This window comes from Petaurus breviceps, unplaced genomic scaffold, assembly GCF_028583685.1.
Source record: "Petaurus breviceps papuanus isolate PSGF00001 unplaced genomic scaffold, PetGlider_PUasm1.0 79, whole genome shotgun sequence".
Taxonomy (NCBI): Eukaryota; Metazoa; Chordata; class Mammalia; order Diprotodontia; family Petauridae; genus Petaurus; species Petaurus breviceps.
This window is the reverse complement of record NW_027186523.1, coordinates 24,355,910-24,372,070: the sequence shown is the minus strand read 5'-3', so window position 1 is coordinate 24,372,070 and position 16,161 is coordinate 24,355,910. Positions and strand designations below refer to the sequence as shown.

General features: G+C 33.6%; 1 protein-coding gene across 1 annotated transcript in view; it reads right to left on the bottom strand.

Annotated features, from left to right (window-relative positions):
- Positions 1 to 16,161, bottom strand: part of LOC138175872 (protein piccolo-like) — a 591,842-nt gene that overhangs the window by 142,341 nt on the left and 433,340 nt on the right. Inside the window, exons 11-13 of the mRNA XM_069106506.1 lie at positions 5,357 to 5,465; positions 4,541 to 4,608; positions 2,938 to 3,149 (exon numbers count right to left, since the gene is read on the bottom strand). Of these exons, the coding sequence (XP_068962607.1) occupies positions 2,938 to 3,149; positions 4,541 to 4,608; positions 5,357 to 5,465 (389 nt within the window). The remainder of the gene's footprint in view (positions 1 to 2,937; positions 3,150 to 4,540; positions 4,609 to 5,356; positions 5,466 to 16,161) is intronic.

Genomic DNA, 16,161 nt, shown 5'->3' with positions numbered 1-16,161 from the left:
TCTCTCTCTCTCTCTCTCTCTCTCTCTCTCTCTCTCTGTCTGTCTCGACATATAGATACAGATATAAAATAAGCCATCAATATTGAAGGTTTCTACCATCTATCAAGCAAAATCTTCCTAAACTGATAGTTATAATCAGACTGACACTCTGACCACTATCTTTTGTGTAAAGTCGTCTATGGTACAGAAATGCAACAAACTGAAAGTCAAAGAGATCTAGAAACTTCTATAGCATATTTTTATATAGATGAATCTGCATGTCTTGTTTGGTCCAGTAAAATATTCTTTCCAGCATAAAAGTGCATCAAAATTATCCTTGACACTTCAGCAAAAATAACAGAAAACCATACAGCACCTGATTTCTTGCACAAAACAAAAAATATAGTACATCAATACATCTGGCAATGTCCCACTGTGCTGCTTTGATCTTTCATTAGTTGCCAGAGGAACTATAGAACAATTTTTTTTTCCACTCTCCACATGACATCTGTCAAAAGAAAGACCAGCTAGACCTGTAAGTGACTAGACATTGAAAATCTTTGTACTTTATTCTGTAAATGCAAAATGTACTTAGGTAGGCATCCATCAGTTTGGATAATTCTGGGTATTTCTAATATTTCTTAATGTTCCTAGATTCAGAGGATTAACAGATAATATGTGAACTAGGCAAAGACATAATTCTATATTTGAACATGTGTTCTGGAGAATTATCTTTTAGGAAGAATGTGTTCTAATACCATACTAGAAGATTTTCACTTGAACCTGGTCCTTTTAGTAATGTTAAATCCGAGCCAAAGCATACGAGTGATGGTTTTAGCAGGATTTAAAACATAAGAATTTGACCAGAAAAAGAAAAATGCCAGATTCCTTGTTTATGATGCTAACTTCATTTAATCTTCTGAGAAGTCACAATGACAAGTTTGTAAATAAGAAAAATATCCTGGTCCAATCTTTCATATCCTGCTCATTATTTTTAGTTTAACTGTCTTTCATGTGATATAAACTGAAGGATTTTATCAAATTACCCCCAAGATGTACCAGGTAATATGTGTTATACCACATGCACAAAGGGAGACTATTATTTTCATGAGGTTTCCTTAATCTTAGGCTCATATACTAAGCTTTATGACTCTTTACAGCAATGGAGCAGAAGTATCTATTTCATAATCAGTTGATTAACAAGCATTTATTAAGTCCTTATAATATGCCATGTACTGTGGTAAGTGCTGGGTGTACAAAGAAAGGCAAAAACATAGTACCCCATCTCTAGAGGTTAGCACTCTACTAGGGAAGACAGCATGTGTATGTACATGCAATAAATGACAGATGATAGATAGAGAGGTAGATACAGTTATAGTATACAGAAGGAAATCTCAGGGGAAAGGTATTAGTACCAAGGGCTAAGGATAAAAGACACCAAAAAACACCAGCTTAAGAGTCAGGAGAATTATAGGTGATATTTCTTATCCACATGTGGCCCTCTAGGTCCTCAGGTGTGGCCCTTGACTCAAAGACCCTCACTTGAGGACCTAGAGGGCCACATGTGGCTTCGAGGCTACAGATTCCCCAACCCTGAACTGGATGGTCCATTCTGACTAAAATTCTGTGATTCTATTTTATATGAAAACTTGAATTCTGGAAAAGGAAAGAGATTTTTGGCTGAAAAAATTATGTGTATATTGTGTGCATGTGTGTGTGTATGGAAAGCAGAAAAGGAAAATACTTTTTAGTGTACAGAGATACCCTAAAGAGCCCTTATGAAGGGGAAAATGTATATGAATGTGTGCATGTGTATTCGCACATATATGTGTATGTATATGTGTCCACATACACGTCCACACATATACATGTGCACATGTACATAAGTGCATGTGTATTTGTGTGCAGACATGCATATAAACATGGCAACATAAGTATATACACATAGTAATTATATATAACATCCACAGTATGTACACTAAGTGAGTGTATGTGTAGATGTATATATAAATACACCTACACACTTATACATTGACTCTGTATGTGTGTAGTAGTTGTGGGTGTGTCCGGTGAGTTCAGTACAACTGAGCACAAGAGCCATAAATGTAACTCTTAGCATCTTCTTGCTTGTTTACTCAAAAGTGGAAATGATTTTTGCCTTACAGAACTTGTTCTTGGAAATTTGGTCTTTCTCCTCTTTTGCCTTCTTAGTACAGACTTGTTCTACTTTTCTTTCTGAAAGGATAACAACAGCCTTAGGCCAATACCCATGAAATTTTGATTAGGAAATCTGCTGCCTTGCATTGCTACACTGCACTGAGCAGGCCAGGATGCAGGGTAGCACTTCACCTATTTGGTATTTAGGAAGATGCAAAGAATACACTCTTATGTGTGAAATGGGGAAGGTTTATAGCTGTTTATTCAGTAAATGCATAGCTTGAGTTGGGAAAATAAACTATAAAACAGCAATTAGAATCACAGAGTCATTGTTATCATGCTGAAGGATAACTTAGAGGTCATCCAATCCACTGCCCCCTCCAATTTTACAAATGAGTAAACTGAGATTGATAGAGGTTTTAGAAACTTGCCTAAAGTCACATAGGTGTTTTTATCTTTCTTAATATTCTTATTGAAAACTTCAGAACGCCTAAAGCACACTTTGAAAAGAAACAACTGTGATGAACATAAAATCTATGTGGCATATTCCACTTTTATATTTATATAAGTAAAATTAACTTTGCTAGATTAAAAGGATATATTATGATAAGAAATGATTGCAGCATATAAGAAACATGGTTTTGATTTTTGCTTCTTAGCAATTACATTGTCAGAGTAAAAGGGAAGATGTTAGAGCAGAAAGCTTGGGCATACAAATTTGTCTCTCATTAGTTTTTCCCTGATCTAAGGATTGACTTGAAAAAAGAAACCATATTTGGAACATATTTAGAAATGACTCACCTTGCTGCTGTGCCTCTTTTTGCTCACGGAGGGTGATCCTGGTTGACCAGGACTGGGAACAGCACTGGATGCCCCCGATGTGGGGCCTGAGTGAACATGTGATCCTTTTTCAACAACTGAAGAAAGAACCAATGGTGACTGCTGGAGAGAAACTTTTTGGAGCTCAGCGGCCAGCTGCTTCGGATCTACCCCGGGGGATTTTGCTTTATCTACTGCAATAAGATAAAAGTAGCTTTATGTACTAAGTCCATGTCAAAGAAATTGACTTCCATACCATCCTCTACACCATCACTATTAGAATTCTGAGTATCAAAGATAAAATATCAACCCTTAGTGGATTAAAAGGAAATTAGTACCACATTATGGATAGTATAAGCTCCTTGTGGGTCAGGAATGCTTCTATTTTTCTCTTTGTATTGAGAGAAATGGTTATTTCTCTCATACTAATAATCAATTATTGAATTGGGCCTAAGGTTTTTCCCCTTCTTCTATTTCCTCATTCATAAATAAGCCCCTGTAGGTTATTCAGGAAGCCTTTGAAATGTAGTGCTGATAATGAGAAGGAAAACTCATATCTGTTCAAAAAGAAAAGAAATTTTGTATGAGTTGAATTGATGGATTTTGTCCCATCATGTTTTATTCAGACAGGTCTGGGAAAAAGTAGATTATTCTCCCTTTTGTCTAGATTACTGTGATATAGATATGGCTCTTTAACCAAGACTATGATCAGAGTCATGTCTCCCAGAACCTCATTAGAATAAGCCCACCTCTCATTATAATATTCTCTCATTACTTGTTAACCAACCAGAGTTGACTGCCACCCTCAGGAATACCTACTTTTCCAACGGCATGTAAGTGCTGGCTGGATTCCGTGAGGGTCTTTGGCCTTCAAGAATCCCTTTTATTAATAGCATAGCATGATTAATAAAATGACTAATTACTCAGAAATTATATCTCAAACTTTTTTTATATGTCACAGTATGCCCAGTGCTTAGCAAAATGTCTGGTACGTGGCAGGAACTTTTTGGGTTAACTAGTTAATTATATTTCCTATAATTTGCTTTCATTCTCCTTTGCCCCTTCATGTGCTTCTTGAGAATTAATAATTTTATGGACTACAAAAAGAAGTTTAAGGTATAGAAGAGCTTGAAAATCAGAATGAACATAAATTGCTTCATTTTGAGAAAGAAGTAAAATATACTGTGTGGAACCAATGGAGTCACTCTTGTCCTTTGGAAACATGCTGTATGTGATCTGCGTTTGTTTTTCTGTTTTCTCTACCATCTAAGGATCCTTCATGTCTCAGAGCAAACCTTAACACTAAGTCTAAGGGGCTGATATCTTTGATGTCTAAAGAAAATGATCATTGTTACATAAATAGGGATTAGTATTAACTATAAACTTAACCTCTCGGTTCTCTAGACAACTCCCTAAGATTATACATTTCATAGAAGACGCTCACCTGCATTGGTAGAATGACTGCCCTCATTTAAGAAATCCCTCTATGAAATCATAGGTCCAGTTTCCATTCCTATGAAATGAATTCTATTTTATTTGAGGGATTTGGTTTCTAGACAGTTGGAAATATATAGCTTTCACCTACCAGCCTTTGGTGGTTCATGTAGTTCCAGGTGCTGGGGATTCTCAGAATCTGAGAGCATGTTGATATCCCTAAAGAAAGCAAAAGAAGCCTGAGACAAAAGGCCCTTCCTCCTTCTCATGAAAGTCTTTTATTTAGTTCAATAAATGAAAAGTGATCAATGATATATAAAGCAACTCCCAAGCATAACCATTCTCTGTAGTTAATATATATATTCATATATATATTTGCAGTGCTACTAAAAATGTCGAGTAGCTGATAAAATGATTCTTTAAGGTGAAATCTTTAATGGAATAAATGCAAGTTCATGTTGAAATTCTGCAAATACTGCTATGTCAGAATTAGTATGAATAATTATTCCCCTGTAGGGATTGCATATGTTCAAATTCACACTGTTTGAAGTTATAATTATGTAAAACATGGTCACTTTTTCTCTCCCAGAGAGAAATGTTCGGTGTGGATTTGAATAGTGTGACAATTAAACAAGATTCATTATTTGCACTAAATGGGACCTAGTTGTATGTTTCTCATGGATTATGAGTTACAGCTTTCATCTAAATGAAGAATGTTTAATAGAAGACATGAAAGTGAAGAACCGTTGACATTTTATTACAAATAAAATCGAGTTCATTCTCTCTATGCTAAAGAACTTTTGTGTTATAACAGACACAAGAAACAATTAATGCTTTATTTTCTAATTACATGGAAATATAGATACATCCTAAGAACTGGCAAAAAGGTTCCACCTTAACAACTTTAAAGAAAAATAAGACATGAAAAGCCAAAAAAATGGAAACAGAAAGATGGGGAAAAACTCACAGTCTTACACATATTTCTGCTTCCCCACTTTGTTGATTAATGATACTCTGGACTTCTTCATAGGTTTTAGAAGTCAGGGGAATTCCATTCCATTCTAACACTTGCATTCCTAGAAAAAAAAAGACAAGTAAGGGAATAGGTTTAGACAAGTCCCATAATTCTAGGACCCATGCATTCCTTATGGAATATTTCTTTTCCTAAATGTAAGCAACTCAGCACACACTTCCAGAGAATCTCAACTCAGTGGTTTCTGGAATAATGTTTATCAAAGCCAGTTCACAGCACGAGAAAACCATTAGATCTGGTCTCCTTAACTTACCTGACCACATAAGGATATCTGGCTGGATATACAAACTTTTGTCCTTCCTTGTGGAGGCCCAAGTCTGTTTAGATAGCAACAAATATGCATTGTATTCAAGCAGACATTAAGAACAAAAGTATAGAAATACCTATTAAGTCATTTTTGGTTTCACCCCATTCTTCCCTGGGGCACAGGGATGTGGAAGTAGTATATCAAGTATTTCTTGGTGCTCTGGCTGCTGCAGAATTGGAACCTCACCCTAAACCCTTCTGGGACAAGAGGGCATAACCCACTGAATAGGTGCAGTGACATGGTCTCCTGCAACATAGCTATGCCCACACTCTTCATTAAAGGATAACAGATGTAGAGTTGAAAGGAATCCTGAAAGTCACTAAAACTAACATTTTCATTTTATAGATGAAGGACCTGAGTCCTAGAGTTAAATGCCTTATCTAGGTTTGCATAGCTGATATGTTTCTGAGGCAGGATTTGAACTCAGGTCTTCCTAATTTAAAATCAAATACTTGTCCTACTGCATTAATCTATGTCACCTGGCTTGATTGACAAACACTCCTTTAAAGGGTATGACAGCAACAGTTACATTTCTACACAAGAATTTATTTCTTCCTGAGCACATCTTCCCTGACATGCCTCCATCTGGCATACATATTCTTACATAGAATGAAATTTCCCATGAATGTTACAAGGTGTCCTCTTTCTCCTCCTCCCACAAGGCCTTCACCTTGCGCAAAAATAAAATAAAGTTCAATAGTTTTAATGTCTAAACTACATAAAATATTTTACTTACTGGGTCATGAAATATTTTCCCTCATTTTTTTCAGTTGTTTTAGTCTCTTCATGACCCCATTAAAGGTTTTCTTGGCAGATTTAGTTATATACATTTAGCCAGCTCCATATATATATATGTATATATATATACATATATATAACAAAAATAATAAGTAGTACTTATGTAGCTCCTTAGACTTCACAAAGTGTTTTATAGATGTTACTTAATTTGACTCTAACAACAACCCTGTGAGGTAGGTAGCATTCCTATCATTCTTATCATATAGATGAAGAAACTTATCTTACAGATGAAGCACAGATAGGTTATGTGATTTCTCCAGTTTGTAAGAGTCTGAATCAGGATTTCAACTTTGGTCTTCCTGACTTATGGTTCAATGTTCTATCCATTGTACCACTGAACTCTTTCTGTAATGAAACTAATATCAGTCACAGCTAATAATTCAATACTGTCTGTTTTAGAGATGCACATACACTTATTCAGAATCCCAGTTTATACTGTTAACAAAGCCAGTGTGTTCTAGAATTGTGAAAATATTATTCTAAGGGACTCAAAAAGATGACATTTTGCTCTTATATTATTTGATTTGGGGAAACTTCAGAAAATTCCATGTGAAATCCCCCATCATCTCTTCAACCCACCCATTGACTAAAAAGGGCAGAATTGGACCCTTTAAACATTGGGGGTTTAATCACCTCAAGTCAAAAAAATATATTGATTAAAAATCTACTATGTGGCAGACACTGGACTGAGTACTGGAGCATGAAAGAAAGAAAAAGCAATCTTTGACATCAAAGAACTTAAAATCAAACTTGGAAAGAAAACACATGCAACTATGTTCATTCCATCCATCCATTTATCTAATCTATCTATCTATCTATCTATCTATCTATCTATCTATCTATCTATCTATCTATCTATCTATCTATCTATCTATCTATCTCTATCTGTCTGTCTGTCTATCTATCTATCTATATATCTGTCTGTCTGTCTGTCTGTCTAGCTATCTATTTTATAAATGTCAATCTCAGAGGAATGGTATTAACATTAAGAGGGACCAGGAATAGATTCTTACAGAAGATGAACTATTAACTAGGACTTGAAATATGCCAGTGAAATTGGGCAGAGATGAGGAGGGAGCTTTCTGGGTATGAGTAACAGCCAGCTATGTGTTGGAAAGCACATTATTCATTGCAAATAACTATTATTTTCTCACAACAATAAATCGGAGAGAAAAGTCCATACAACCACCACCATCAAAACAAAATATTCATAGTAAAACTGATTATTTTACTAAAATTTAAGACCAGGGAAACTTTATCCTCTAATAGGCCTTATATTTGTTTCAGTAATTCCAAGCTGCTGTACATATTAAAAGAGAAAATATTATAAAACCAAATGAAAATTCCCACCCCCACCCCAACCCACCTCAGAAAAATACAGGACAGTGAATACATAAAATAAAGCACGTTGTTTTGGTCAGCAAAAGAAAGTATATTCATGAAGGCATGATTCTGATTGCAACATATTTGTTATTTATGCTATTATAATCTGGAAATTGTATTATCACATTTCTCTAGGAACATATTTGATAGGTAATGAAACAGCCTCACATTTCTCCTTTTTTCTCTCAGTAAGAATTGCTTCTCAAATATAAAACTGACTAATTTTCTAAAACCTCTTATAATGCAAATTACACATATCACCTTTTGGTCAAAATGGAAAAATATTTCTCAGTATCGTTAGTAAAATTATAAGAGAAATGATAGAGAAAACTAGTATAATGATTTCAGTATTCAACAAAATATTCAAAAGGCCTACTCTTTTTTTACTTCTGTTACTTCTGTAACATGTTCCAACACCCATTCCTCTTCTCCTCATGTTTCTTATACATTTTATGTTATGCATTCAATAACATTCAGATATGTCAATAGAATTCACCAAACTATTCCTTCTGCAACTCTAAGCATACTACAGAATAACAACAAAAACTTGTCAGATTTTTTAATTTTCCAAGTTATATGCTATGGCATTTAGTTTACGGAACTTTCATTAATCAGTCTCTCATCTTACAAAGAATATTAAATTCTTGGTATGTGCTAGGCACTGTGATAAGCACTAGGGCTTAAAAAAAGGCAAAAACATGGTCCCTACCCTCAAGAAGGAGCAGCTAGATGGCATGGTGGATAGAGTTCTGGGCCTGGTGTCAGGGAGACTCATTTTCCTGAGTTCAAATTTAGCCTCAGACACTCACTAGTTGTATGACCCTGGGCAAGTCATTTAGTTCTATTTGCCTCAGTTTCATCTTCGGTAAGATGAGTTAGAGAAGTAAATGGCAAACCACTCCAGTATCTTTGCCAAGAAAACCCTAAATGGGGTCACAGACAGTCAGACATGACTGAAAAAAACAACTGGACAACAAAAACCCTGGAGAAGCTCATATTCTAATGGGGAATATGACAAATAAGTATATACCATGTCTTACAAAAATCTACTTAGTGGTGAAATTATCATTCATTCTGGGGTAAAGTTGGAAGGAAGTTAGTTAAGGCCTTGTAATTAACTAAGCTACCTGATTTTGAATTTTCTAATCTAAAAAATGGGCATTATACCCAATTAAACTCTCCTACTATTTTGATAATTAAATAAGATCCTATAGATATACAACAGTATAAAATGGAAGTACTACTATTTATGCTGTTTTATAGTAATGCATGTTTATGTTTAGATAATAAGATAATTAAAAAAAAATTATGTGATTCAGGAAGCAGTCCTAAAAGATAGTATTAACTGAAATGGACATGAAAAATTAAGTATTCAGATTTTGTATTATGGACTTGAGGAAATGAAGGAATTCACTACAGGGGGTTTCATTTTCTTAGTAATTTGGAAGACAAAATTCTTTGCTGAAGGGGGAGGGGCGGAAGATGACTCTATGTCTGAGTCATCCAACATTACACAAAGTCTATAATGGAGCTGAAAAAAATTACCTGGGGCAAATTGAAGTGTTTTATTCATGTAATCATTTGTCCTTGAAAGAAATACATTGTGGAGAAAAACTAAGCTAAATAAAAGGTATATATGTGATTCATCATTAATCATACTATCCTGTAGTTCATTTTATTTTAATGTTTTAAAAATAAACCTGAACAAAATGGGTAATGAGATGTTGGAGACACCATTTGATTATAAAAATGAATTTTACAAACCTATAGGGACTATACATGCCAGTGAGTATTCAAATTTAATTGAAATTCTGAACATTATAAGATTAGGAGATATTCATGAAAAATCTCCATGGAAATCAGTACAAAGGCTGCTTCATAGCCACAAATAAAAAAAAAAAACTTCTTCATACTTTGATATAACATAGAAATATATCTATAGAATAAAAAGACTCATGACTCATGATATACTGACAGAAAGGGAACATAAATAAGCTTCATTTCATAGAAAATGGAATCTAATGTAGAAAAAGACAAAATAAAACATTAAAATGTCTTTTAAAGTATTTCTGTCTTTCAATACTTTCATATTCATAGACATTAAAATGTAATTCTTGCTACATAAAATGTTTTCCTTATACCTACAAAACACATTGAATATGAATATCAAGCATACTTGTATATTCTATGCCCATGGTAATTTAGAAAAAGACATGATCATGTGAAACAATTTTAATAAATGAATAAATAAATGTTTAATAAGTGATTGCTAACTTGGATGGTACATAAGAATAAATTATTTTAATAAATGAATTAAAATGTTTTATAAATAATCTATTAGTAACTTGGAACAGAAGAGTTACTTTTTTACTAACATCAAAATATGTTCAGATGTACATGTAAATATTAATAAAATTATTATTCATAAGATTTACCAAAAATATTGAGAAGACATCTTCTTCAGTTAGAATATTAACTCATCATTTTTATCACACAAGTTCCTTTAAGTTTTTCTCATCATATTGAATATGGATAATTTTTAATTTCAGGGGATTAGAGTATAACTATGTCAAGAGCAGAGGCTTATATTTTCTATGTAGTACTCTTTTAGAGAAAAAAAAGAATTATTTTCTTAATAATCAAATAGAGATTCATTGTTCATGGGAGAGCTGCACTAATATAATAAAATTTACAATCTTAGAGATTTCCCCAGGGTGCTGAGAGGTTACATGAGGTTCTCATGATGACACAACTGGTATATGTCAGAGGCAGAACTACTAACCAGCTCTTTTTTTGTTTGTTTTTTGCTTTTTGGAGGGCAGTTAGGGTTAAGTGACTTGCCCAAGGTCACACGGCTAGTTTTTGTGTTAGGTGTCTGAATCTGAATTTGAACTCAGGTCCTCCTGACTCCAGGGCTGGTGCTCTATTCAATTTGTCACCTAGTCACCCCTAACACAGCTCTTTCTAACATCAAGGCTGCACCTCTAAACACTATGCCTCACAATCTCTCCAAACTACATTGCTGAGCAATTAGCATCCAAAACTTTTGATATTGGTTAAGAAATTGAAAATTAATTAGGAACAGGTGAGACAAGAACAAACTAGAAGCAAATGAACATAGACTTTTTTTTGCTAAACGCCAAGACACATGATACTAGGGGGAGGAGAAAGGGGAAGGGGGAGCAATTGTCTATTTGTTAAGAATGATTGGGAAACCTAGAAAGCAAAGGAGCATCTTATACCACATACCTCATACAACAATAACTCTGACTTGATCAACACTTTATGATAAAGTCACATCATTTGAAATATAGAGTGAAAGTACTTTCTGTATCCTTTCCTAACTATGGTTAAGGAGAGAATTCATTTAAAAAAAAACTTTAAAAACCAAGGAATAGAGAAGATCAAAAAAGAGAAAATAGATCATTTAAGTGAACTAAAATGAGAGACGTTCTGGCGAAGTATATAGAGAGTTTGTCCCAGAGTCAGGAAGACTTGAATTCATTTCTTTCCTCTGGCACAAAATACCTGTGTGAACTTGGGAAAAATTTTGCTATATGAATTTAATGGATATTATTGCACCATAGAAAATTATAACTATGAGTAACTCAGATAAATTTGAGATTTGTGTAGATTGATTTGTGTAGAAAAGCCAATACAATGTACACAATAGCTATAATATTGTAAATGAAAACAATATTTAAGCACTTCTAAGTGTTATGGTTGATATTTTCCCAGAGGATATAGGATCTAAAACAATTTTATTGTTTGGTTAAATAGATGGACAAATAAGGATGCACGATGTCACATACACTGTCAGATAAAGCCATTACATGGCTTTGATTAGCTCTTTTTTTATGGTATGAAATAATTTGGAAATTATTTTGTTTGTTTTGGGTGTTTCTTAAAGTATCAATAAAACTTTTTTCAGAGCACATTAAAAACAACAATCACATTAACAACACAGCTGTAGTTAAAGGAGATTGAGCCTACATTGTTGATTTACCATCTAGCCTGAATTTTCACAGAAAGTAATATAAAATAAGATGATTTGCTGGCAATCAACAGGATGTCTCCTAGATGTCAGGTAACAACAACAAAAAAAGTAGCCGAAGTCAGTCATCCATGCTAAATCCCATTTTACTCTTTGTGTCGTTTCTTCTTTTAGTTGGTGTTCTGTCCCCTTATTACCAAGTGTTTATAGTATTTATGCTGATTTCTAGATGCCAAGATCCCCTAATGGGTAGAATTAAATGAATTCTGAATTCTCATCTAACTTAATATTGGTAAAGGAATTTAACAGGATTATATTCCTGATATGTCATTTTATACTTTGGAATGGTTCTGTCTCTTCCAATTCAGGTTTATTTATCCTTTGTCTTATTCCCAGATATCTATATCCCCTAATGAGTTTGATTAAATGAAATCCAAATTCCCATTTAAAACTCAATGTTAATATGGGAATTTACCAAGATTATATTCTCAGTATATAATTTTATGTTTTGGCACAGTTCTGTCTATTCCCATCCAAATTAATTTATCCTATGTCCAATTCCTTGGGCCTTTCATGCTAAAAAGATGAAGCTGTAATATTTTAATTGGCTAAAACATGTGAGTAGGAACCTTCAGCATGCTGAAAGGGCCAGGATTGTCACTTGCTTTCATCAGCTCATCTGGGTAGCTACCAAGAGTCAAACCTATATATGTCTATGGTTTTGAAATATGTACGTTTATCACAACTCTTTCTTTACAACTTGCATAGTTATACTACAGAACATAGAAATGGTTTAAAATTATTTAGTAAAAATATTTAAATTGCCAAATTATAGGAATTAATCCAGATAACCTCTGTGATTCCTTTTAACTCTGTGATTCTGTGATTTGATCATGTCAAGTAATGTGAAGTAGAGACCCCTTTCTAGGGTATTCATTCTTCCACCAAGGCTCTCACAGAAAATAAGGAAAAGAGACATTTTTGAGATTAGAAGTGATTATCAAATCATGAATGAATCTGTATATGTTTACAATAAATTCTGATGTTTATTGCTAAAAAAAATTGTAATTATGTGATTTTTGAAAATTTGGGAATGGCAAATGAATTATATATGGTAAATTTAGTCACTTTTAATCTTTTCTTCCTTTTGTAAAGAAGGAGGGAGGGAGAAAGGAAGTAAATGAGAGAAGAAAGAAAAAAAACAGAGGAAACATGGAAGAAAAAAGAAGACGGACTGTGACAGATACAAGGGTATATTGTCTTGTAATGATTTCTTTTATAAAGAACCACAAATCACCTGCAGCCACATTTTCTCTAAGGTCCTTTTAAAATGTGCCATTTTTAGACTTTTTTAAATGAGCAAAGACCATAAATCAGTTTCAGAAAAAGATTCCAAAAGAATCAATTGTATTTATTTAACCATATGTGAATAATAAAAAATACTAAAAATCATAATGATTAGGTAAAGTTAAGCCAGTTACCCTATAACATTATGTTACTGACATCTCTGAATTCTCTGTGTTTTTCATAACCAAAACAATTTATAAGAGAAAGCTTCAGATATGTATATGGAAGAACCTACACGAGACCCAAGTCTAGTCAGCTATAGTATTCAATTAAACTTTTCATACTTTTATGCAGCTTTTTAAAAAAAATCAGTAAAAATTCTATCTTCTTTAGTGAGAAAAAGGGGAAAAGCAGTATCATTCTAAAAATATAAAGCAGAATCATATAAATGCCTTTCTATGTTATATATGGTTCAAATACTCATTTAACTCCTTTAGGCTCAATTTCAAGTACGAATAAAGGGTCGAATGGAATATTACCACTTCTTTCAACTTAGATATTGAAAATATGCATCTCATTCACAAAAACTGCCAATAATTTAACATCATACACAGTTCCAGTTCTGAGCTTTATAAAAAGGCTATTAAATATCAGAAGCACCAGTAAAGGAAATCATCATAGCCAAGCCACTTCTTATCATACATTCCAAATAGGAGGGTAATTAAGAAGCATAATACAAATTATAAAATTTAATTGAACTGAACTTTTTTTTCTCTCTAGAGAAATGTTAATCAACTAAAAATACACAAATAAGCAAAACATAAACCATGGTATAAAAAAAAACACACAGATATACAGAAACCAAGCTGTGAACCCTTAGATGAAATGTATCCTTTGAAGCAAATACCTCAATGACCCAGTCTAGAATACTAATTTGACACTCAAATACCTGTTCAATATAAAACAACTCTTCTCCTTGGGTTATTTTGTTGCTATAAAAACATTAAAATAAAAGTGGACAAATTTGGATATGAATATTTCTTAGGTCCTATGTTCCTTTTTGTTGGATATTAATTTTCCAAGTGATCAGAAAATATAACAATAATGTTAAACTTCAGGACTGGGTTCAATTTATTGGTTATTAGCAGTCTACTTCTGTACTATGAATAGGCTATAAAATAGAATGATTCATATAATTCATTCTATAATTCATTTCTTATGTCATTTTAAGGGTTAAGGCATAAATTAAGTAAATTATGTAGTAGGGGAGTACTTTTAAAAAGTACTTTATTCTTCATTAGTTTCTTCAATTAAATATGGTTCCCATTCCTCCTTGGCAAATAAATATTGCAAATCTAATTTCTAATATAAACTTAGAAACAAATGAAAATATGTACAGAGAATTTTAGAAGAGTTTAAAATTGTTTACAAAACAACATAACTAGGGCTATGAATTAGGACATTTACGTAGGTATTGGTGTTTAGGATGTGTTGGACAAGGGAAAAAATGGGGCTCATAGGATGACAGACTTTGAGATATAAGGGACCCTTTGAAATTATCTAGGGGTGAGGAACCTATGTCCTCAAGGCCACATATGGCCTTCTATCAGGTGGGGCCTTCTGACTGAGTCCAAGTTTGACAGAACAAATCCTTTTATTAAGTGGAATTGTTCTGTGAAGTTTAGAATCAGTCAAAGGGCCACACTTGAGGATCTAGATGGCCACATGTGACCTTGAGGCCTCAGCTTTCCCACCCCTGATTCTAGTCGAACCTCAATATTTTATAAAAGAGGAAATTAGAGTACAGTGAGATTAACTGACTTGAGAAAGAAAGACTACTTAGGAAACTTGCTATAGTATAGGCAAGAAATTATGAGGAACTGAGCTAGGGCAGTAACAATGGAAGTGGTAAAGAAGAAATGAATGTGTGTGTATGCGCACATACATATATATATTTATATGTATACAGATGCAGGTATATACATACTTCTTTACATTTTCCCTTCATAATACAACATACATACACATATATACATATATCTTCTGACTGGATGGGAAGATTTTGATTGAGAGCCCTGGAAGTATCAAGAAATTTACCAAAATGAGGTTTCCAAGTAGAGAATTTAGGTATCAGCAGAAATAAAAATTTTAGAAAGAACAAGTTTGGGGGAAGACAAAGAATCTGGGACAGAATGAATCTGGGTTATCTAGTTAGAGTTGTCTATTAGGATATTTGAAAATAAAGAAATGGAGCTCAAGACTGGAGATGTAGATTTTTGAGTCATTCACATAAAGGCTTTAATTGAGACAGAGTGGATAAGAATCATAAGGGGCAGGATGTATCGACAGAAAACAAGAGGTAGAATTTTGTGATGCCCACACTTAAGAGACTGGAGGAGAAAGAAGAATCAGTAGAGACAATAAGCTGGAAGAGAACCAGGAGACAAGCATATCATGTATAACAAAGGAGTGATTGGTCCACTGAAGTTTTCAATTAAGAGGTAGTTGATTATAGAGAAAATAGTTTTAGCAGAAAGTTGTGGATGGAAGCCAGACTACAGGGGCTTTGAGAAAGTGACTGTGGGTGCTAACTATTCTCCCTAAAAGTCTAGAAATAAAGTATATGAGAGGAAGATATGGGTTAGAAAGTAGAAGGTTGAAATGAAAAAAAAAACATTAAAATACCAAAAAGAATTTTTATTTGGAAAGAAATTTAGAAAAATGACTCCACCCAATAGAGGAGACACATCTGACTCCATCATTCAGTACTTAAAAAACAAAACAAAACAAACAAAAAACCTCTGTTCATTTGTGACTTTACCTCCAACCTGAACTTTTTTCTTCCTTCCCAGTAGATCAGCAAGTCTGTAAGTCATAAGCACTTTTAGTGCTTACGATGTGCCAGCAAGTGAGATACAAAACAAAATGAAAACATATTTCCTCCTCCCATGGAGCTCACATTCTAATGGG